This window comes from Cupressus sempervirens, chromosome 3 (genome assembly GCF_028749045.1).
Source record: "Cupressus sempervirens isolate cs-2001-9-10 chromosome 3, ASM2874904v1, whole genome shotgun sequence".
In the NCBI taxonomy this organism is placed as follows: Eukaryota; Viridiplantae; Streptophyta; class Pinopsida; order Cupressales; family Cupressaceae; genus Cupressus; species Cupressus sempervirens.
This window is the reverse complement of record NC_143120.1, coordinates 360,817,025-360,842,383: the sequence shown is the minus strand read 5'-3', so window position 1 is coordinate 360,842,383 and position 25,359 is coordinate 360,817,025. Positions and strand designations below refer to the sequence as shown.

The 25,359-nt window shown below is 36.7% G+C and overlaps 1 protein-coding gene across 2 annotated transcripts in view; it reads right to left on the bottom strand.

The window, feature by feature from the left end:
- LOC149566492 (Nucleotidylyl transferase superfamily protein) overlaps positions 1 to 25,359 on the bottom strand; it is a 143,978-nt gene that overhangs the window by 104,593 nt on the left and 14,026 nt on the right. The window contains exons 2-3 of one of the 2 annotated variants that reach the window (XM_089819810.1): positions 800 to 919; positions 467 to 652 (exon numbers count right to left, since the gene is read on the bottom strand). In XM_089819810.1, the coding sequence (XP_089675936.1) occupies positions 467 to 652; positions 800 to 919 (306 nt within the window). The remainder of the gene's footprint in view (positions 1 to 466; positions 653 to 799; positions 920 to 25,359) is intronic. The other variant, XM_089819811.1, reaches the window with a different exon arrangement.

The window sequence follows — 25,359 nt, the reverse complement described above, 5'->3', positions numbered from 1 at the left end:
AAAAGGCCATTTGTCTTCTCTCCAATCATAGGCAAATTCATAAGCCCATCTTTAGCAAATACAAGCTGCTTTTTTCAAGTTTTTCTCTATGTTTGTCCAGCTTCATATTCCATGCAGATTGGACTAGCTGTGGCATAGGACAAAAATAGCTATATTTTGGAAATACTGCTGCTTAAAGTGGTTATTTATTACAGAAGTCTGTTAGGATCTTTGCACAATGCAACGATCATAATGTACATTTTCTTTTCCAAATTTAATCTAAATGCTCAACTTCTAAATAAATAAACAATCTCCAAGGAGGATAGACGATATGAGTGTTTGCAAACAGTGGGGATAGAAGACAAGCGGCTTTCTAAGAATTCAATGTGGTAAGAAACAAAACAACCCTACATGAAGACCCATGACAGACATTTCGCAAAATTCATATTAAGCATAAAATTATATTATGGACCAAATATATACTCACCCCCCAACATAGTCAAAATCAGAAAAGATGAATGTTCGAGAAATGTCAAAGCCACAAGCAATTATATCTTTGGCATTTTCCCTTGCGAGCCTTTGGCTTTCTTCAACTGTAAGATTCTTCCACATGCACTTCTCATCATCAGTGAGCTGGATCACAAGTGGTACTCTAAATGCATCTTGTAAATACCTGTACACAATATGCACATTAACAGTAAGGAACCCAAATGTAATTCTTTTACCAATGTTTGATGTAATTAATATTTACAGCATAATCAATTTGACATACAATTAGAATTGATAAAAGTCCAAATTAATGAGGATATGAGATGTGTACTTTGTAAACATAAATGGAATTAGATGTCCCAGATGCAAAGCTTCTGATGATGGTCCTCTGCCTGTATAAAGGTAGAAATTTTCCCCTTTCTCAAAGGCATCAAGAATTTTATCAAACTCCCTGGATATGTGATGAAAACAAAGGTCTGCGGAAGTTAAAATTAATGAACAGTAGAAAGCCCAAGAGATGTGACTTCCATACATATTTTTTTCTTGTTTCATTAAAAATCAAATGTGTTTTTAAGTCCATGTCCTGCCACAATTGCTACAAAGAATCCCCATATGCTTAACAAGGAAACTGCAACTAGAACATAAACCACAGAGATGCAATTAATTACAAATTTTACAATATGATTTAAATAAACATGTTTTGGTGAGGTAAACATATTAACAAATTGCTCAAAAAGACAACAAAGGGATGTACAATTGAGCAATCAACATAAGTTACAGAAGATAAATAACTTCAAAATTATACACCAACCATTACTACAACCTAGCATTCCAAATTTGCAACTAATTATCGAATCAATTAGTAAACTAGCATGGCTTTTGAATCTCTGATTCCACAGCCTTGTGGAAACCATCTTATAATCAAGACATATTTTGTTAGCTTGTACTCAATGGGTCATCTATTGGGAATTTGGAACCCACTTATGATATGATCACTAATAGCACATTTGATGAAACAAAATGCAACCACCAGACAGAGAAATACGAATATATCCAAGGACAGAAACATGTCAATAATTTGAACAGTTCAGAAAAAGTCAACCATCATGATCTACTCACACTGAAGGGCCTTTAATTTGAGACTTCAGCATTTAACATAACTTCTAAATAATGAGTATCATTGATTGTATTCAATGTATTCCTCCTGAATCTATAGTTTATTATTTCAAGTTATGAATCCATTCGCAGTAGCATAAAATTGACTGTATTAAATGGATTCCTCCCGAATCTATAGTTTATTATTTCAAGGTATGAATCCATTCACAGTCGCATAAATTGTCGATCATTGCCAGGCACCTAGGCCATGCCAAGTGAAAATGGTACATCAGATTTTCAAAGGTCTGGTAACCAAGAAAAAATTGAGAATAACCCATGTCATGTCTAATTTAGATTTTCCTAAATTTTCCCTTAAATATAATAAAATCCATAAATTTGATAAGATAGATATTTCTTCTTCTACAATTATTGATTTTCTTTACATCTGCAACATTTAATGCAACTGGATGTCTTAGGTAAACAATTTCAAATCTGCCTAAGTCAGGGGCTTTTGTCCACCAACCTAGCAAGGAAATAGAAAACAACTTTTCCCCTTTAATTTTCAGGCCTGGAGAGGTTCTGACCTCATGCTGTTAAGGCACAGTCTACAAACCAGATGTATTAATATTATTTGATATCCTTCCTCAATTCTCCTTGCTTGAACTCTCTTTTATGCCCTTTGCCTCCAGGGGATGTACCTCCTCCCCTGCATTAATATTAGATATTCCTTAAACTGCCATTGCTCCCTGAAAAACCACACAAACCTATTGGGAAACTGTTTTCCCTTGGGAAATGTAGTGAACCTTGATTGACTTTGTTTTCCCTTCATAGACAAAGTGGTTGCCTATACATAGCAATTTGCAAGGAGCGAATATCTTTTTCCTGCTATGAAATTAAGTAGGGGGCATTACAACCCATGTGTTATTGAGCCAGATTTTTTCAAAAGTCCGGTCAAACACAGACAATTATGGGAATAACCTGTGTATTAATCAGCACCAAGCACATCAGTCATGACCTAACTTACCAGTTCGAGTTTGGTTCCAAGTTCAAAGTTTGAGAACCGGTTCGCAAGTTCGTCAAAATTTTGGAAAGGGGTTTTGGTTTTTCTGGGTTTCTTAGTACAAAAAAAATAAAATAAAAAATAAAATATATCTATACATATATGAAGCATGAGTTAAAATTAGAATGTAGCATAGTAGCATAAAGACATTTTAACAACAAAAACACCATAAACTTGTAATCATAGTGATCATACCATCATATAGTTCAAATAACAAGTTCAACATCAAAAATTCAAAACATTAAAAATATATCATAGCATCAAGTTCAAGTATCATTGTTTCACGTTCATTGTTCAACTAATGGAATAAAAATTTATTAATATTCTAAGTTCTTCAATCTTCATCTTCTTCTTCTTCTTCATCTTGTTCTTATCCAGCATTAGTTGACTCAACAATAAAGCTAAGGCCAATGGAATCAGCAGCAGCAGCAACAATGGTATCGGCATCAAATCCTTCAAAATCATCTAGTGTAAGCTGAGCAATGGAAGCATCCAAGTCCACAACCTCTGCACCTACATCCCACTTCTTTGTATACTTTACTCTTGTGCAAAAGAAGGCACAAGTTGTAATGCACAAATACCAAATTATCTGTTTTTTCTATTGCAACCTATTGCGCTTCCCTGAGTGGATGAAAGAAACCATAGACATTATGAGGAGGAGCAGGTTGCTTCAACAACGTGGAAAGCAATATGAACATGCATGATCGGGATTCTCATACTCAAACAGTGCATGATCAAGATACATATACATAGACCATCCATGATCGGGAGTTACTATTAGGATCGTATTATTCCACTCCCTCCGTCTATCAAAAAATTTGATAAAAGTTCTCATTCATATGCTCTGTATTATCATATTTCTATGGAGAACGGTTCCGTCGAGGAGAGGCGAGGAGATTCTGCCAAATATAACTTCTCTGATATTGTTGTTCGACTTCATTCCTTGAGAGCTTATTCTTAAGTTTAGCCCATGGTATATTCCTAGAGGTGTTGCTTGTGCCTATCATCGAATGACATGGCTTCAACATGAGATCTTCGCTTTTGAAAAGGCTTGTGAGAAAGTTATGCCCTTTATTATGTAACCGTCAGCAAGTTTGGACATTGCCCAGAAAAGGCATTATTGTTGGAAGTTGTTAGAGTCGCCGCTTTAGAAAATTTTATGATCTCTGTCATTGATGCTTATTCTAAGAAAATGAAAAGACATCGTGCTCTTTAGTCACCATTGCTAGTGACGGATTATGGAAAACGGAAATTCTTGTGTAAAATTGGCTTTCAAAGAATGAGCGAGTTGTAAAGGCGTTCTATAGTCATTATCGTGCGTTGCGGTTAGAATGTGTGATATGTATTCTACAAATGTGGTTTTCTGGAGAGTATTATGATTCTAGTTTTGTTGAGAGTGGGATATTTAATGCTATCAGCTACAGAGTGTATTATGGTTTCTTTTATGAAAATAACTCTTCTGCATTTGCATTCCCACATGCCATCGAGTATGGAGCCTGATGATTGGGTCAACGATTTATAGAAGGTGGATTGTTTGTGCTAAAACTCATTCTCCTGCAACAAGTGTTGAGAATGACTACCATTTTGCTAATCCTTCTATGATCACCGCTTGTGTAACAACTGAGCAAATTCTTTTGTGTCCTCACGTCAGATTAGTGGTGAAAGAAATCGTAGGTGGAACCATCAAATTAGTCGGATTTTCTTTTTACAACAATGGCAAAGCAGTTATTGCCATGTCTTTTCTCATTCCTAATGAGCAGTGACGTTCACATGCATATTCACTTTATATTGGACTTATTTGATACACCTTCAAGCAAGAAGAATATTTCTCCAAGAGTCCGCAATGATCAAAATCTCCTTCTGTTAGATTCAAAAGAATCTTATATGCATGTATGAAGACGGATTTTAATCCCAATCGCCAAAGATTGTGATGTTTTACATGCTTTGGTATAGTAGATTTTTGAGACTTGTGTTGGAAAAGAGTTTCAATTATGATTTTATGTGTGAAATCAACAATAAGATTGTAAGATCAGCTATGATAACTCTTTCACTATGCGATAGTGAACATCATGTTGAGAGATTCCATGATGTCATCACCTTGAGAGATTCTGTGATGTGAGTTGGATGTCATGTTGAGATATTCCATGACAATTCAAGTTGAGAGAGTCCGTGATTAAAGACTTAGCTGTGAGTCTTACAAATCTTTCAAGTTGAGTGATTCCATAATTATTAACAATGAGTAATTGTTACAGTTGTCATGTTGAGTGATTCTATGATTACTAACAATGAGTAATTGTTACAAGTTTTCATGTTGAGTGATTCCATGAATATGATTGATTGTTACAGGGTTTCATATGTTGAGTGATTCCATGAATATAAGTAATTGTTGTAGGTTTTCATATTGAGTGATTCCATGAATATGATTGATTGTTACAGGGTTTCATGTTGAGTGATTCCATGAATATAAGTAATTGTTGCAAGTTTTCATGTTGAGTAACTCCATGAATTATGTTTTCAATTCGTATGATCAGAACTTATCATTGACATTTTTTGGTTGCAACTTTGTGTGACTGTTCAGCTAAAGATCTCTCTCTTGCTAAGAGGGAGTGTTAAAGTTTGTAACTGCAATAGAGATTTTTATCTCTCGAAATCTGGACGTTATTATCGTTATTGTCATCTTCAGCTGAAAAGGACACTTAAGTTTAATTTGTAATATTAAATGTAAATAACATGTGTCATACACATGCATTGAGGCATGAATATCCGAAGAGTTATAATTAATTATAGGAGTTATGGGAATCTCAAGAGACCTTCGGTTATAATGTGAAGAGTCTCTCCTATTGTTATATATTTGCATAAGCAAAGGATATTGTACACTTGAAGTTTATTATCAATAAAATGATTGTTTTGTTGTGTGGTTGGGTTTTTCCCTTCATTCTCGAAGGGTTTTCCCAACGTATTTCTGTGTGTCCCTTGTATCCGATTTGGTTTGCCTTATTGCTGTTTATTTCTATTTTTGGGATAAATTCAACATGCACCTTTATTAAGATAAGGTTTAGTATTTGTCATTCATTTTTTATTTAAAGATACCATAATCAAAAATTAAGAAAATGAAAAATAATTTTTAAATTAATCCAATTTAAGAGTATAGTTTTCTTTCAACAATTACTTTTAATATTATAAATATTTCTCCCTTACACATATATAAATCTCACAAATAATATAGAAGTAATAATATTTATATAGATATAGGCAAGAGCCTACAACACAACGGTAAATTGTGAGCCTCTTATCTGGGAGGTCTTGGGTTCGAAACTACTCGAGATTAATTAATAATTGTAATAAATAATCATAACAAATAATAATAATTAACCTTGGCTTCGGCCTCTTACCGATCAAAATATATATATATATATATATAACAAATTGATTATATTTAGATTCATCTTATTTTCCTAATGTAATATATGTGCTCTATATATTTATTATCATCCCAATATACATAGTGCACAACTATTAATTATTGATTTATGCCTGTGTACTTTAATTATTATTATATGCAATGGACTACCTTTATAAATAAATATTAATTAATCCATTCATATGGGTTCAAAACTACTCGAGATTAACTAATAATTGTAATAAATAATCATAACAAATAATAATAATTAACCTTGGCTTCGGCCTCTTACCGATCAAAAAAAAAATTATATAGATATATTTAACAAATGGATTATATTTAGATTCATCTTTTTTTCCTAATGTAATATATGTGCTCTATATATTTATTATCATCCCAATATACATAGTGCATAACTATTAATTATTGATTTATGCTTGTGTACTTTAATAATTATTATATGCAATGGACTACCTTTATAAATAATTATTAATTAATCTATTCATATATTTGTTCTAATTAAAAGGAAAAATAGCCTTAAAATAATTTAGTTTATCTTACATCAATGTAATATCAACATTTTATGAATTTCAATTTAAATACTTTTTCATACCAAAGTCAAACAAAGGGAAGGAAGGGCTGCCGGCTGGGCTAGGGTTTTTCCCTAGCCTGTTCTTGGTGTTTGATCTTTACTATTTTTCTGTTCTGTTTGGATTGTTAGCTACTGGACATAATTTGCGTCGGTGTTTTTGGAGATCTTCTGCAGTCAATTTTGGATTGGGGGTTTTATTGTTTGCATGGCAGGGCCTGGGATTTCTTCTCCGTTGGTGAGAACAGATGGTTCTTCTCCAACTATGCATGCAATGCAATCTGAATCGTTTTATTCAAGGGAGAGCTCCAAGCTGAAAAAAGTTAATGGTTGTCTTCCGCGTAGCCATGATCGCCCTGTTCTGGTTATTCCTCCAACGGCTGTAATGGAGGACATTGATTATTGGACCAAGCATGCTTTGATATGCAAATTTCTTGGAATCCGGATTTCCCTATCCGCTCTTGAGGCATGGATCCGCCGCTCTTGGCAGGTGGAAGGCGATATGGAGATTATGTTGGCAGGGAATAGTTATTTTTTTGTTGTATTCTCTTGCATGTCTGATCGTGATCGTGTTTTTGAAGGAGGCCCTTATTTCTACAACAATGTAGGGTTATTTGTCAAACCTTGGCATTCAGGTTTTAATTCTGCTGAGGATCTCCCTTCAACAGTGCCAGTTTGGGTTCGCTTGCCTCGTCTTCCCTTGGAATTTTGGCGTGAAGACATCCTTCGACAAATTGCTGCTTTGTTGGGGAAGCCAGCTGCGATCGCACATCAAACCCTCGATAAAAAGGCTATTTCTTTTGCTAGAACTTGTGTTGAAATTAATTTGAATAACCCATTACCAGATTCTTTGGAAATTTGTCTGGGGGATTCTTCTTGGGTGCAGCAGTTAGATTATGAATCCCTCCCTTTCCGTTGCCGGATTTGTCATGAGTATGGTCATTTACTGCGGCAGTGCCCCCGTAACTCGAGTTTCAAAGGAGTGGATCGGTCTACAGCTGGAAATGCTGGTGGTTTGGCAGATACTACAAGGAAAGGACAATCTCAAATGGTTAATACTACCAAGGGGATGAATCCACAAGATGCTACAGGTAAGGGTAAGGCTCCAATGCAGGATAAGGATGGATTTACCCCTATTCGTCCTCGAGCTAAGGGACGTGGTCAAAAGAGGCCTTTGAAAGAAAGATTATCTGATTCAGGTTTTAACCATTTTGAGGTGCTGGATAGTATGGTTCTAGAGGAGGGTATTCCTCCTCCTATCTCTTCTGATCCAGCTTGCCCAAATGAGAGATTTGTTCCTAATGATGCTTGTGGGCATCTCAAGTTGTAGTATATCAGAATTGTGAGGTTCCTGTAGCTCCTGTGACAGCGGCTCTGGTGACTCCTGCAGTGTTGGAAGATGATGATGTTGTTTTGGCTGACTTGGTTAAGGATGTGCTACCATCAGGTAAGGGCAAGGGATCTCCTCTCCCCTTGGGGTTGCTGCCTCGACCCTTTAAGCGGGCTTCTTCTTCTCCCCCTCTAAGGAGTGGGCGCAAAACAGACCAAGAGAAGATTAAACTCACAGGAGATATATTGATTGAGTCTGGTCCAGTGAAACCTTTGGATTCTCATTTTCCCAAATCTACCCAATGATGATTATTCTCTCATGGAATGTAAGGGGGTTGAATAGCATCCCTAGACAAAAGGCTATTCATAACTTGGTGGTTGATCATAGTCCTAATGTTTTTTGTATCCAAGAGACTAAGCTCTCTGTGGAGTCTATGGTCCAACATGCCTCTAGTATTTGGTCTCGTGGCCAATGCCAGTGTGTTGGGGCAACAGGCAGTGCTGGTGGTTTAGCTATATTTTGGGATCCTCAAAAAATTTCTCCTCTTGGCTGGATGTCTTCTCGCTCAGCTCTCTCTATGGTAGCTTCTGCTCTAGACTCAGGAGAGGTAATCATGGTTACTAATGTGTATGCACCTGTTGATCTTGTGGGAAAGGAGGAACTTTGGGAACATATTCAATATGTTAGAAATTGTCATCCTTATCATCCTTGGGTGTTAGCAGGGGACTTCAATTCAGTTTTAAGTCTGGAAGAGAAGCATGGTGGTTTGGCTAGATTGGGGCCTTCTTCTGCTCTTCTTCGGCAACACATATCTCTTTTGCATCTCTCTGATGTTAAGCCTTCTAATGGCCTCTATACCTGGAATAATCGCAGGACTGGTGTTGCTGCTATCTCAGAACGCCTGGATAGATTTCTTGTTTCTTGCTTCTGGCTTAGTGGCACCCTTACTATCTCTTCAGAAATCCTTGATTGGAGGGGTTCAGATCATTGGCCAATCAAATTTTCCGCTATAGGGGCTTATGTTCTGAAGCATCCTCCTTTTAAGTTCCAGTTGATGTGGCTTCGTGACTCCTCTCTTCATGATTTTGTTTTTTGTTGGTGGAAAGATGGTGCCCCTGCATATGGTACTGCAATGTTCTCATTTTCTAAAAGGCTTCAATATGTTAAAAGGCAGCTCAAGATATGGAATAGGGAATGCTTTGGGAATCTTCACTTTATGAAGAGGCTTGCTCAAGAAAATCTTGATGTCATCACAAGGGAGATTAAAGATCGAGGTTTCTCGGAGGATCTTGGCCAGGCTAAATCCCTTGCTTCTAGAGCTCTAGAAGAATGGGAACTTCGAGAGGAAATTTTTTGAAAGCAAAAGGCTCGAGTTGATTGGCTCCAGGAAGGTGATCGAAACACTGCCTTTTTCCATAAAACAGTGCAATCTCGCCAGAATCAGAGCACTATCTCTTCTTTGGTTAATTCTCAAGGTATCCAACTGAATTCCTTGCCAGCGTTGTTCCAGGAGGCTATTTCGTACTTCTCTACCCTCTTCTCTGAGGACTCTCCTCCTGCTGATAATGAAGAAAATATTATTTTGTCCTGTATTCCTTCCCTTATCACTCAGGAAATGAATGATTATCTCATGCGTCCTATCTCTTTGGAAGAGCTGGAGGCAGTGGTCTTTGGCATGCCTAAGGGGAAGGCTCCTGGTCCTGATGGTTTTCCAGTTGAATTCTTTCAGGAATTTTGGGACATCATTAATCATGATTTGTTGGAGGTGGTTAAAGAATCCTATGCTAGCAAGCAGATGCTTCGAGCTTTGAACTCTACATTCTTGACTCTTATTCCTAAGAGAGAGGGTGCTAATCAATTGGAGTTTTTTAGACCAATTGCCTTATGTAATGTGGTCTACAAAGTTATTACTAAGCTGATTGCTGAGAGACTGAAAAGGTGGCTTCCCATTATTATCTCAGAAGAACAAGGTGGTTTTGTTGCTGGAAGACAAATTTTGGATGGGGTGGTTATTGCTACTAAGGCTATTCACTCTATGGCTACTTCAAGGGAGAGAGCCATGTTTGTTAAGCTGGATATGGCTAAGGCCTACGATAGAGTTAAATGGAGCTTCCTAAGGAGTATTCTTCTTTCTTTTGGATTTAGCTCTGACTGGGTGAGTTGGATTATGACTTGCGTTACTTCTGCCTCTTTTTCTATTCTTATTAATGGTCAACCTTCACAACTATTTGGTGCTTCTAGAGGCCTCCGCCAAGGTGACCCTCTCTCCCCATATCTATTCATCATCATGGCTGAAGGCTTGGGCAGATTCATTAAGCATCAGGTGTCCCAGAATTCTATTCAAGGCTGGCGGTGGGGTAATGGCTTACCTTCTCTTTCCCATCTTCAATTTGTTGATGATTCTGCTCTTGCCGGTCTTGCTAGGATCAAGGAAGCTGAAGCCTTTCGACATGCTTTGGACGTTTATTTGGCAGCTTCAGGCCAGAAAGTTAATGAGCACAAATCTTTCATTTACTTTTTTAACACTCCTGATTCTATTCAGCACAGGATTGTTGGTATCCTACGGTTTCAGATAGGTTCACTTCCTTTGACTTATCTTGGCATTCCTATTGCTGTTTCCAGGCAGCCACGTCTCTTCTGGCAAAATTTGATTACCAAGCTTCAGGATAAGGTAAATCATTGGACTCATAGATGGCTTTCTACTGCTGCCCGGGTTACTCTTCTTCAAGCTGTTATCCAAGCTCTTCCTACTTATAGAAGCATGGTTCATGCTGCACCTATTTACTTTCTCAAGGAGTTTGATGCTCTTTCTCGACAATTCCTTCGGAGTGGTAATTTGCGTAGAACTAAATGGAGCTTGGTTAATTGGGCAACTGTTTGTAGGCCTAAAAAGGAGGGTGGTCTTGGTCTTCGTTCTGCTCTATTGAGTAGACAAGCTTTGGCTGCTAAACTTTATTGGCGATGGTGCTCTGGACAGCATCAACTTTGGGCTTGTATTATCACTCATAAATATTTTCATGGTGCTGATCCTTGCTCTGTTTCTGCACTTCCTCTTGAAGCTCGTGGCTCAATGGTTTAGCATACTTTGAAGACAGGTGCGATGTTGGTGAAGAGGGGTCTGTTCTGGATATGTAAAGGAGGTTCTCAGGCTTTGTTTTGGTCTGATGCTTGGGATGGATTCCCTTCCATTTTATCCATATACCCTCATCTTCAACCTCTTTGTGACTCTTTTCTTGCCGCTGGATGGGATAAAGTGGCTCATTACAAGACTCCTTATCAATTGGGACCTGTTGTTGGTTATAGATGGAAGCATTCCTCTGATTGGCCTCCTGGAGGTACAGACATGGATCGTCAGGAGCTTTCTCAAATTCTGGCCTCTAGAGAGTGTTCCTCTTTGCTTGGTCCAGATGTATTGGCTTGGGGCGGTACCTTGTCTGGTAAATATCATGTCTCTGTTGGGTATCAGGAGATAACTAGACAATTATTTGGGGATGCTAAGGTCCCTTGGTGGAAGCAAGTCTGGAATAAAGTTTCTTGGTCCAAGTGCAATTTTTTCATGTGGCTAGTGGCTCACAACCGTTGTCTTACCTGGGATAATCTTTGTAAACGTGGATTTCAGGGCCCCTCTTATTGTGTTTTGTGTGGTAATGGAGAGGAGTCTGTCTCCCATCTGTTCTTCCATTGCTCCTATTCTACTCAGATATGGCACCTTTGGTGGAGCGCTTGGGGTTGCTCTTGTCGGCATGCTTCCTCTTTGCCTGAATTCTGGGCTCACTTGGGTAGTGCTCCCTCCAAGTCTTCTTCTCTCCATGCTGCTTGGATTGCTGGCCCATCTTTCATGCTTTGGCATATCTGGTTGGAGAGGAATCGTCGCATATTCCAAGATGTTCGGCTTGGTGTTTTGCATCTTTGGTGGAAAATATCACATTCTCTCCAGGAAACTATTCTTGTGAAGTGTGAGCTTGATGGGGGTATGGATCCGGTTGATCTTGCTATCTGTAATCGCCTCAATTTTCATCTGCAGGATGGGGTTGCGGCTCATAGGTTTCCTTCTATGTCCAGGCAACTTCACCATCAGAGGAAGGGTCGGGTTAACCGGGATGGGCACTGGACTCCTCCTCCCTGTGGAGTTCTGAAAATTAACACTGATGGTTCTTCTCGTGGGAATCCTGGTCCGGCTGCTATTGGCGGAGTGGCTCGTTGTAGTTTTGGGAATGTTAAATTTTTCTTCTCAATTCATAAGGGTGATTATACTAACAATCTCATGGAAGCTCAAGCTATTTTATATGCTGTGGAACAGTGTTGCTTGTGGGGATCGAGTAAGATTATTTGTGAGTCTGATTCCCAGGTGGTGGTGAACATGCTTTCTTCGCAAGAGCTTGAGGATGTTAGTTGGCAGCTGGCCACTGTTGTTAAGCAGATTCTTTTCTTCTCTTCCTCTTTTCAGTTCATTAGGTTCAAGTATATTCCGCGAGAATGGAATAGACCTGCTGATTGTTTAGCCAAATGGGCTTCTAGTCATGATCCGGGTTGGAATATTAGGGATAGGGGGCAACTGTCCTTTGAGATGGTGCAAGAATTTGATGATCTTGTTGCTCAGGATCGAGCTCCTTGTTGAGCTCTCCTTGTTGTATTCCTTTCTGTCTTAATAAATTTTTACCCCTCTTTTTGCAAACAAAGGGAAGGAAGAATAATTACGTACCTTCATTATTATGGGTGGGTTTAAGTACAAAAATCACCATTTTTGCTGCAACATTTCTTCTTATTAGAAAACCACTTTTCTTACCTTTCTATCATGCAATGACCATGCTTTTGCTGGTTTTTTGTTTTTCCTCCTTTATTCGCTTGTTGTATGCTTAATTTATTTCTTTTTCCTCTATGTACACGAGTCTCATCTAATAAATAGGTGATGTGACCCCTTAGAAACGTCATGTCCTCATATTGCCCCAAGAAGAATTTGGGCAGTAACTTTAAATTAGTTTAGAATTTAAAGTTAGTGCAGTACAATAATATTAGTTTAGATTGTTACTATTATAGGTATGGTTCATGTATTTAAATATAATTATTATTTTGATTGTTATCAATTCAATTTTAGTAATTAATCAAATCAGACATCCTTTATATACATTTTTATTATTAAATTTATATTCGCTTATTTGATTATCAGTTGTTATTGTTACTTTTAACAACAGTTATAATATCATATTATTGATTAATGATATCAAATAATATTTTATTCATCATATAATTATGTTCAATATATATTTATATTTATATTGGTCATAAGTCCATATGGGGTCATCACAACCTTACCACAACTTGTCTTCCCTTGTTCATAGACAACAAAACCTTTTGTAAGAAAGAAATATATATTGTTGACCAGGAAGCAATTTAAGATAACCAGCCTTTGTTTCATTATAAACAATCAAATAAAACTTACATTAATTGAATCACAAAGCAGTCTAAAAATTCCTATACCAAATATATTCGTTGCATTTGCATGGATTAATGTGTTTTAAAATCCTAATGTAAGTTAAAATTTCTCTATTAACCACACAATCAACTGAACTGGAACAAAATCTATCTTATCTTATAAATACTGGGAATTATTATCTCTAATACCATTTTATTCTTCCTGCATAGATATTAGTACTAATATCTATTTTCCTTTTTTCTGTGGAAATCAATCTAAAATTTGACTCTTATTATGTACTTGTGACATGTATTATGGTCATTAGTATTCACCTTGTGTGATTTGATTGGTAGCCCATCATTGTGATTAGAAGAGGCAAATCTTTCAGTTGCACCAAATAATGTAGAAAGAGTGGGTTCCTTAGATTTCTATTTCTATTTGAAGGCCATTTGTCTTGAAGATGAAAATGAAACTTCAAACAAGATTAGATCACTACCAGACAGAAGTACTTTTCACCTATTTGTACAATTATATAACACTGGATGATAGAAGTTCTTGGCTCACCAACTTTCACTAATGGATCCTAGAATTTGTTGCATAAATTTGACATGTTCCAACGATCACATAAAACCTTTGCACAATCAAACTCTGGACATAATTTTACACTTTACTTATTTACTTGCATAAATTCATCTCGAGGAACACCTTTTCTTTTCCAATCATCACTACTTGATCAATGTGAGAAGTACACTGTTGGTAGTGAACTAGCATCCCTTACGAGATTCGTGACATGGTTTTACCACCTCTTGTGAATTCTATAAGTATAGCGGTTGTATCGGGCACTAATAGGTCGATTGTTTGTTGCGATGGCAACCACACTTGTAACAAGTGAAATGAGAGCTTGGTCACAAGTTCGAATATCCTCCGTGAGTGATGCGGTTCTACAGCGAGTAACACTTCAGGGGCAAGGGGGGTTATTGGTACTGCATCAAGGTCCCTCACAGGATTTCTGACATTGTTTAACCACCTCCTATGGACTCTATAAGTATAGTGGTTATATCATGCATCGACAGGTCAATCTTTTGGTGCAATGGCAAGCACACTTGTAACATGCAGTTGACCTACAACTTTGTTTGTACTAATCATTAGTACTTCTTTTGATTCTTCAACATCCAAATTCAAAATTGCAAGTACCTTACATCATTTGGTATATCATTTTCTTGTAAGCCTAAATGCTTTGGAAAATGATTCCATCTTGTCAATAATATATATCATTGGAATATATTTGTGCTACAATTTCTCAATGTTGGCAATTTCTAAACTCACACAGTTTCAGAAATTTCTTGAAAAAAAATAGTAAACTAGACATGTCAATGGTATCATTGGCAAAGAATTTACATACCATTTCAACCAGATATGTAAAATTTGTAGGCTGAAACTATAATATTTATTGCAGGAATTTCTCATGTCTCATATGATGCTCAAAGTTAGATGACCTTCCCATTTTTCTTAACCATTTTATTTTTCTTTGCTTCGGAATGAGAAGCAATGTAAACCACATCATGGTGAACTGATAAATTTCCATCAACATTAGCTTCATCATCTTGAATGCACTGAATGACAGGGTGAAATTGTTGAAACTCAAAATGATAGTTTCATTTGAGTCTATTTCAATGACTGAATACTTCATGTCATGTCTCTTTTTTGATGTCCCCAATTTGAAATACAAATAATAATTGAATTAAAAAAATCAACATACTCTATTTATAATATATTATTGAAGTATTTAAAAATGATAATATAATATGTAAGTATATTAATATATTATAAATAAAGAATTCAAATAACTGATATAATCATAATATTAGTAAATGATATTATTATTTAAATAATAAATACATAATATTATCATATATAATAAGATTATTGTTGTTTCAAATATAAATATAATATTTCATAAATAATATTATATATACATAATAAGATTATAATAAATAATAGTAATCATAATATGGAATATAGAATAAAATAATAAATAAATAGATTGGTTAATTAGTTAACAAAAATATCAGTATACATCTATTATTAGTAAAACAATATCATGCTGTCTTCCAAAAGGCAAGACTCTAAAAAAGGAGAGATATATATTGTAATAAATCACAAGGGAATAATCATTCAAATATATTTTATGGAGTGCCCAATTGGGGACATTACATTGCAGACCTAGGTAAAGAGTAATGAGAGGAAAAAGATCTAATGTGCACATTATCCAGTAGTCATTACATTGTCATTTCTCTCAAATCATCATCCATATTTTGTAACAGAGACAGGAGCCTTTCTTCCAGAGCCTGGTTTAGAACTTTTCATTTCTTCATTGCTTTAAATCCAATTTGGATCTGTTATTATCACTTTGCAGGCTGGTAAAACCAATCCTCTAGTACCACTTTTATGAGCCTCAACAAATCAGAACGGAAACTGTAATGTTCTAGAAACAAAGCCATCTACAAATTTCCAAATATAAACTTATAAAATGTGAAAGGAAACAAATTGAAGAAATGAACTTCCTATTAGAAATAACTCTACTCTAATTTCACCCAGTAAACAGAGCAGCCCAAGCCCGTGGGTGAGCCAGTCTTGATTTTGAGGATAGCCAATCTTCATGTATGAAATCATATAATATCATTCCAAATAGTCATTTCCTTGTTACAGTTTGTCTTGCTAGATTAATATGCAAGGAAACCATCTTTAAAACTTAAGAATCGGTTTGTTAAAAATCCTTTGCTTGACCACAATGCAATTTAAATATCATTGGTAAATGCTTAATCACAAACCAATCGAACAAGTTATCTGAAAAATCCATCTATAGCTTATGCATGATTTTATCAATTATCAATTCTTAGAATTAATTAAGTCTTCTCTCTCAACCGTGAGACTAAATAAACTATATTCTACACAAATTTTATTCTTATCATTTATTTGCTTGGATACTATCTCTAATGTCAAACAACTTGGTGCACACCCTACATGCTTTTCTGGCCTATATTTGTCATGGTCCTCACCTTCATGACCCTGTGTGATAATAGTTCTTTGTTCTTTTGATGTTCTTCGTTCTTTGCTTATCTACACCCTACCTCTCTGCTTGGATACATAGCATGCTTGCTCATGATAAGGACCTGCAATCTTTGAAAAGACAGTGAAACATCACTTTGATCTCATAATAGATGGGACAACGGAAAATAAAGTGGGTCTTTGTTTCCATCTCCACTAAGGTACACAAGTGACAAATATGGTCCTCTATGGCACCAAGTCTAAAGGGGTGAGCCCCAAACTCAACTAAGATAATACTATATGAAGTGGAACAGTAGCATCTGATGATACACCTAAGGAAGAGCGTATGGACCCACTCAATCAACAACCAATCAAAGACAAGGAGGGAGGAGTCCCAAACTATAGAACCATATAAAACTATCAATCTAACCAAAGAGTCCAAGAGGGACAATTTGGAAGTGGTGTCCTGAAAGAGATGACTAAGGCACTACTTCTCCAACATGGCAAGGGAACCCAACCCTTATTAACCCTAGGTTGAATAGCGGGTCTCAAGCTAAAATGGGGACTAGAGAACTTGATCCCAAGATAAGTGTATGAAGAGACAATCTCAATCACCTAGCCCTCGAAGTAAAAGTGGAGTTGAGAGGCCTTCTAGGAGTTGAAGACCATAACTCGAGTCTTACTCAGGTTCACAACAACATGACGTTGATCACAAAAAGAAGCCAACCCATCCAGAAGCCTTTGAAGCCCCTCGGGAGAACAGGCCAAAAGAACCACATCATCGACAAATAAGAGAAGAGATCATGACTTGATGCAATTAACAATCGTCGTCGGGGAGTGAGGAATCATGGATGAAAGCCTCCAACTCATTAATGTAAATATCGAACAAAGTAGGAGGAAGAGGGCAGCCCTACTTCACCCCAATGGTGTTCTGAATCTGATCTAAAAATCCCTCCAGTGTCCTAAATCTGCCCACAACAGTATCATAAAACCTCATGATCGTTGTCAGTAATGTCACTGAAATCACAATGTCTCTAAGCCTCTAAAAAAGCGTCACCCAAGGGATAGAATCAAACGCCTTGCGAAAGTCTACAAAACAACAGTAGACTTTCACTGAGCGGTGTCAAGCCTCACCAATGATAGTTTGGAACATCAAGATACGATCTATGGTCTGAAAATGTGCCCGAAAACTAGTCGATCTTGTTGGGTATTTTGGGTAGATATTTTGTAACCGACAGTTTTGGGTAAAATTCAATCACAAAATAGGTAGACCAGACACAACGTGTGAGACAGAATCTCTCCTACCTTAAAGGGAAGGCTCCCCCTTCTCACCGTTCCCTGGATAAACTCAAGGTAAGCAAGAAGTTGAGAGATTTTGAAATGGTATTACCAATATTCTTTCTTCTTAGCTTTTAGAAAAGAATCCACTTACCTGCGAAGCAAAGTAATGGGCAAGATGAAACCTCTAACTACAATTAGTTTTGCTGATAGGAAGATTATCTAGGGGCAGTACAACCTTCCTTCTCTTCATAGTGATCTTGCCCAACCATGCAGGCAAACTAAAACCTTCATCGGCTGAATCAGGTAGTGCCAACCATTGACATTCATTTTGATTGTATCTCCGTTGTGACTGAGCATGCTTCAGTCCGCACAGATGTACGAGAGGTGCCTAATGAAAAGATCTTCTCATGAATTCTTCAAAAGAGTTCATCAAAGTATCAAGTTAAGAAACTTGACCTTCCATGAGCGTTGGGAAATCTTCAAACATGTTTCCCAAATTCTTGCATTGCTCAGTTGTGAGAATAGGAGTTGTTGAAGAGATAGGAAGTGCTAATGTGTTTATTTCTGAGGTAGGGATGATAGGTGTGAAAACAGTGGAGAAAGAATCCACGACATCATCTATGACACCCAGTAGAGGTGTTTCCTGAATGGATGGACCTTGATGTGGAGGGGAAATGATTATAACCTCTCCTTCCTCTTCATCCTAGTCATCAAGTTCTTCTCCAGATTCCTCCTCATCAAGTTCTTGAGCTTGCAAAGATTTTTGTGAGAGTTTTGGAGGTGATTTTAGACCCCTTCCCGCCTTTCAACTTAAACTTGAGGGATTTAGCTGAAATGGAGTAAGATGCACCATCTTTGCTTAAAATTTCTAGTTGGAATTTCCTTTCAAGTGGTCCAAAACTACCACAATCTACCACGAGCTTAGGAGTCATCCTCTTTAGGCCTTTGATTTTTAACCATTTGTTGGTATTTGTCAAGATAGATTGAAATCTATCAAAGATAGATACGCCTTCTTTCTACTACCAATGTATGGGAAAAGGGCACTACTTGTCAAAACCAGTACGATGGTATTCTGGATCAAGAATATTGCCATCATCTTCAATCTGAAGATTGGATGGGATTTCAAGCATGTTAAGATCAATGATCTGCTGCAATGTGAGTTTGTAGTAGTCCATCCTCATGATGTCCAGTTCTGTGCACGAGTCAACCCACATGTCCTCTATGCGATCAACATGGGTGAATGCTCTTTTGATCATTGAGTGCATTCCTCGATAATCAAAATCATACCTAGCCTTAAACTTCTTACAATGTGATAAGTTGAAGTTCTGCCTCCATATTTTTCGCCTTGTAGACTAAATTGATCATATACTAACCAATTACCAAAGGCTTGGCTGTAGTGATACCAAATCCTAGCTTATGTTGAGTATTTTGATACGATTGCACTTCCATGAGTTGTCTGGCTAATTCCATCAATATGATTTTATCAGTAGCATATCTCAACAGAGTATATGGTTCTCCTTTGAAATAGCCAACTCTCCAATAAGTGAAAGTTGGAAACAGCAAAAAGATAGCACCAAATTGATTTACCCTATTCCAAGCTTCATTTGATACTCTCCTAATTACCGGTTGTTTATTAAACCGACACCTGAAATGTCCAGTTAAAGCATCTTGGACTCTCCTATAGTGGTATTTGCTATGCGCCAAGATGATTTGATCATAATATTCCCAAATAGGAACTTGAAGCCGATCTCCTTTGGTTGACAGCCCTAAGAAAGATCCCATGGATGCAGCAATGTAGACCAAGTAGGAGTTCATGTCAAATGGTGCTAAGGTTCCCACATTGAGCAATTGTTCACAAAGTGTGGTACTGATAAGATCTCCCCAAAAGATAGGTTCTTCATTATCAAAGATTTGGAAAATGAATTTGTACATCCATGGCTCGAAGTCACTGGAATATTCGAGATTGCATGTCTTGCTAAGGAGAGTAATCAAGTCCTTACACTCTGGATAGAAGTTAGATCAGTGAATAGTTTTGGGCCATCTTGAAATATTGTTTCTTCTGACCTTCAGCCAATATGCATTTTTATACTTCTAATAATCTACCTTCTTCTCATTCCACAACTCCAAAGATTTCTCCTTTGACAAATCCACGCACTCTACATTTTGAGGAACTTTAAAGATTTGTTCAATAACCTCTAGGTCAAGGCTAATGACAACCTTTTCATCTGCATCTTTGATTGTCTTGGTCTTTGGACTGAAGTGTCGTGCACATCCTAAGATGAATTCTAGTTCCAAGGTAGCCATAGGGAAAGTAGACACCAAATGAATATTACTTTTCTTGATGCATCTCATTTCATGATTTGAAGGAGCTTCGACCCTTTGTATAACATGAGCCATGTCAACATGCCTGATCCCTATGTCAAAAACATTATCTAGAGGTGATGAAACTTGAGATGCAATTGCATGAGCTAACTCTTTGTCAAATTGGTGCTTCATATTTCCTTTGGATTTCGTGGATGAGGGCATATCTTGTGTTGCAACATGAAAATTCCAAAATGTGAACACATCATCAAAGGATATTGATTCCGTAAAGACAGTGATTCTTGACCAGCAACAATGGATCTATAAGGGACAATATACTCGGAGTACGGATTCAAAGGTATTATGCAATGGCTTTGAATGGAAATAATAAGCATATGCAAAGGGCTGAAATGAGATTTAGAGAGATGGAATAAATGTGGGTGAAAGACGAGTTCTTATATAAATGCTTTGAGAGGTGTAGGCTAAGCACGTGAGAATGCGTGCAAATGAGAGTTTTGGCTTTTAAAGAGTGACCTTTAACCAAAATCGGGTTCTTTGGATGCAATTACATGTAATCGTTATTTTTATGCAAACATGCAATTAGGTTCGAAGGATGGAAACGCATGTAAATGAGAATGAAGAATGAGATTACATGTAAGTGCGGATGAGGGATGAGATTACATGTAAACGCATATGGAGAATGAGATGCAATGTGCTATGACATGTAACGATGGATGTGGAATGAAACAATGCACTTGCATTAAAAGGTGAAAAGTGAAATGATCTTGTGTTCTTTGCAAAGAACTTGCAACTTCTTCGAAAAGAAGAAAAACAAAACAGCTAGCAAAACAACCAACAAACTAAACACAAAACGAAAACATAGCTTTGGTCTTTGACTCAAACATGACAAGAACAAAGTTGCTCTCTTAAGCAAATTCAAACTTAGAATTTGGGGAAATTCTAAACACTCAAAAATGGAAGTTCTCATCTTATTTAAAGAAAAATTGCACTTTTCATGGCACATCTTGGGACAAATGTACAAGGATTAATGAAAAGATGCAGTGAAATAGGAAGGAATTGAAAACTTCAACTTACTTGGTGATCAAAGAGCCAAATGTGGAGGATTGATAAGTTTGAAAAAAAGTTCTCCAAATTCAAATCCACAAGAACTATATTGACTCCTTCAACTTTGCAAGTGATGGACATTAATGAGCAATGAATGGGCATTTTTGCATGGATATGCAAAAAAGGTGCTCTAAAACCCCCAATACACAAGTCGCTTTTGCTAAATATCAAATAGAGGGACCTTTTTTTGCCAAAAATGTGTCCTTGAAATGCCATGACATGGGTCGTTTTTGACAATGAATGGCAAAAACGTGTTCTTTGATAGCAAGTATAAGGCTCAAAACCTCAAAACGATTGATATTTGAGCAAAAACATGATCAATATTGCCACAAATCTGGGTGCTTTTTGCAAAAACGTAATCTCAAAACACCATGAAATGAAACGCTTTTTGCATGAGATTCAACGTCTAGGGCATAAGAATGCATAAAGAGGCAAAAAAGACCTTGGTCTCATGGATTTCAAGCCATATCATGGGCGGATCTGGAGTTTCTTAGCAAAACCATGTTCTTGGAGATCAAGAACATGAAAAATTTTGCCCTCTTTTGCAAATTCATGGTCTTAAGATGCATTTGCATGTGTTTCAAAGGCAAATCGCACTCTATAAGGCAGTTTGCATGTTTTAAAATGCATGGAAATGAAGGCAAGAGGCAAATCACACTCGATAAGCCTCATTACATATTTAAAATGCAAAGTAATTGGTTTCTTATACAAATCGCATTCTTGGAGTAGTCTAGATGCAAATTGCATTCTAGGAGGGACATTAAATGTTTTAAAATTTGTCAAAAAGAAGCATGTAGTGCAAAATCGCACTCTTGGAGGGTTACTGCATGTTTTAAAGAGGCCTTTAGATGCAAGTCGCATTCTAGGAGATTTATTGCATGTTTTAAATTCCATGCATTTACATGTTTAAGTATTTCAAAATGCCTTTCTAGTGCAAAATTGTGGTCTCTAGAGGCATTTACATGTAAACATGTAAATAGGTTGAAAAACATGTATATGTACAACTTAAGTGATCAATTGAGCGCATGTCTAATTGATTTTTGAGGAAATATCACTTAATTGGGTCAAAAAAAACATTTGCACTATATAGTTTAATTACTATGTGCAAATATCATTTCAAAAAGTAATATCTAGCTTAGATGTTTTAAATAAAACATAAAGTAACTAAAAAGATAAATCAAACTATATAGTAAATAAAGTCACTTAAGTGAAAAAATTTAAAAGCAACTCAACATGAAAATATAATATAAAGTGCTCTATAGTCACTTAAGTGATGAAGTAACTTAAAAACTTAACATAAAGTGAATTTATGTTATATTTTTCAAAAAGTGAATGTCAACATTAAAATATAACATGATTTTTTTTAAATCATGCCATTGCATCTGGAGAGTCCAATTTTTGGGCACTTATTTGGTCATATCTTTTGATTGCCAAGTCCCATTAAACCCTAAGATAGACCAAATCGAAGGGAAAACCGAAAGCAATGATTTGAGCAAAATCAGAAGACCAAAAGCAAACAAACACACACTTAAGAACCAAAAAAATGGACTTTGAAGGCTTCAAAAGTCAAGCATAGAACTTGACGAAAGCCTTTAGTAAAGGATTCATTATATCAATTGGGGTCAATTGGTTGATCAATGTCAACCAATTAAATAATGAACTAAACTCGGAGCAAAACAAAACTAAGTTGAAAAAGTTTTGTATTGTTACCTACATTTTGTGGTGACAAAATGCAGGACAACAGGTTAGATATTTTGCAACCGACAGTTTGTTAAAATTCAATCGCAAAATAGGTAGACCAGCACAGCATATGAGACAAGGTTTCTCCTACTTTTATGGGAAGGCTCCCCCTTCTCACCATTCCTTGGATCAACTTAAGGTAACCAAGAAGTTGAGAGATTTTGTAAGGGGTGTTACCAATATTCTTTCCTCTTTTTTTTCAAGAAAGAATCCACTTACCCGTGGAGCGAGTAATGAGAAAGATTAAATCTCTAAACTACACTTCTATCTAATAGTTGGAAACGGTGATGCCGATAAACCAACACCAACTCAAAGCCTGACTAAAAGTGTACCGATTTGGCTCCAAGTCTTGTTTATCTAATTTATAAGAAAAGTCACTACCATTAGGGCACAAAGACTTCCAGAAGTAGGGAATTCTAACTATTTTCTATGAATTGAAAAGGTAATATAAGCTACAATCAAAGCTTCTAGTCTATATATTACCACAATTGCTCCCAATCACAACTTTGGCTCTGATTGTTTCTTAACTCTTTATGCTCAATTATTTAAACCATACAATAATAATATGAATCAAAAAAGACAGACGCAAATTAGAGTCAAAGCTTCTAATTTGCGCTTATCACAATTGCACTCAATCAAAGTTTCAATTCCAATTGCTTCTTTGTGTTCACTTTTCATCAAAATAGTACTGCTCAATCAAAGTTATGCTTGCACAGTTCTTTAGAGCTTTCTTGCATACAATAAAAGATGGATTTTACAATGAAAGGGGCATTCCTTCTATAGCAAAAAGAAGTGAGAAAAAGTGGGAGCAACTCAACCAGATTTGACCTAGTTTAACCAGGTGAGAAGAATTATTGGCTTACATGTCTGAAGGACATGTAAATCGAATTACATGTAATTGCATCTCATGCAATTCATCCTCTCCAAATACAAACATGAAAAATAAAGAAACAAGAAGACAGAAGAAATGGAACAATCCTGGATTATTTTGATTCTGAAGGGCCTTATACTTGGTAATGCAGTCACGCACTATGGGAAGATCTGAGATCTTTATTGTCTTTGATATAGCTTCAATTCTAGTTGTATTGGTGTATGCTGATTTTACAACCTTGTAATTTGCTGAAAGAGAATCCCATAGGCGCTTTGCTACTGATTTATATGCAGTGAACCTGTTCATTGTGTGCGATCCAAATTCTTTAAAATCAAGCTCAACATTGACTCTATTTGTATACTTTGAGGTCATTTCCTCTTCCGAGACCAAGTTGTCATGTTCAGTAAGAACATTGCATCTCATTTGTTCCAAATTGCACATGATCTTTGTTTCAATTGATTGATAGTCTTCTAAGGTTACCTGCAACTTTGTCAGAAGTTTTCTCAGCGTCTCTTTTTTGTGAAACATGAGTCCCTGACATCTATAGAACATTTTTGAAGATGGAATGACCTCACGTGCAATTATGTCATCTAGATCAGCATTAGCCATTTAATCATAATCACACAAAATCTCTTTCAAGGTATCAGCTTCTTGATTCAAACAAGTAATCAGGTCATGTGACATCTCTTCAACACCTCTGATACATTCAAAAAAAATGACCGCTTCTTTGATGGCCTGAACTCTTTTAGAGACAGCTTCTCTAAACCAAGTCTTTTTCGCTTCAATTATCCATTTTTCCTGAGATGTTTGAGACGTGGTGACTATATGTTGTGAAGATTGCTGACGGATGCCCTCATTTAAATGAGTAACTTCCCACTTAAGCTAATTCTTCTTCTCCCAAAGTTCATGATTGTTTTTAGATACATTGGCAAGGTCATCTTGGGCGTCCTCCAAACACCCCACTCGTGATTGTTTACCAAACTCATCTGTTGACACAAGGATAGTGGCTACCATAGACATTGATCCTAAGTGTATTTATGTTGTGACTATGCATGCTTCAGTTTGCACGGCTGAATTCATAGGTGCCTGATGAGAAGATTTTGTCATAAATATTTCGAAACCAGCCATTGAGGTATAAAGTTGGGAAACCTGACCTTCCGTGATAGTTGAAAAATCTTCAAACACATTTTCCAAATTCTCACACTGCTTAGTTGTGAGAATAGGAAGAGTTGCCAAAGAGATGGGGAGTGCCAACATGTTCACTTCTGAAGCAGGGATGGTAGATGTAAAAATGGTAGAGAATGAATCCACATCTTTGTCAATATCATCCAAGAAAGGTATTTCCTGAGTAAATGGAACTTGAGCATTTGTTGGTCGTGGAGGAGATATGATGATGATCTCTCCTTCATCTTCTTCGTCAGATTCTTCTTCGGTTTCTTCCTCAAATTCTTGAGCCTACACGGGCGCTTGAGAGGATTCTAAAGGTGGTTTTGATCCCTTTCCGCCTTTGAGCTTAAACTTGAGAGATTTAGTTGGAACTAAGCAAGACACACCATCTTTGCTTGTGCTCTCCACCCGAGATGTTCTTCCAACTCATCCAAAATGATCACAATCTACCTAGAGTTTAGGATGCAGTCT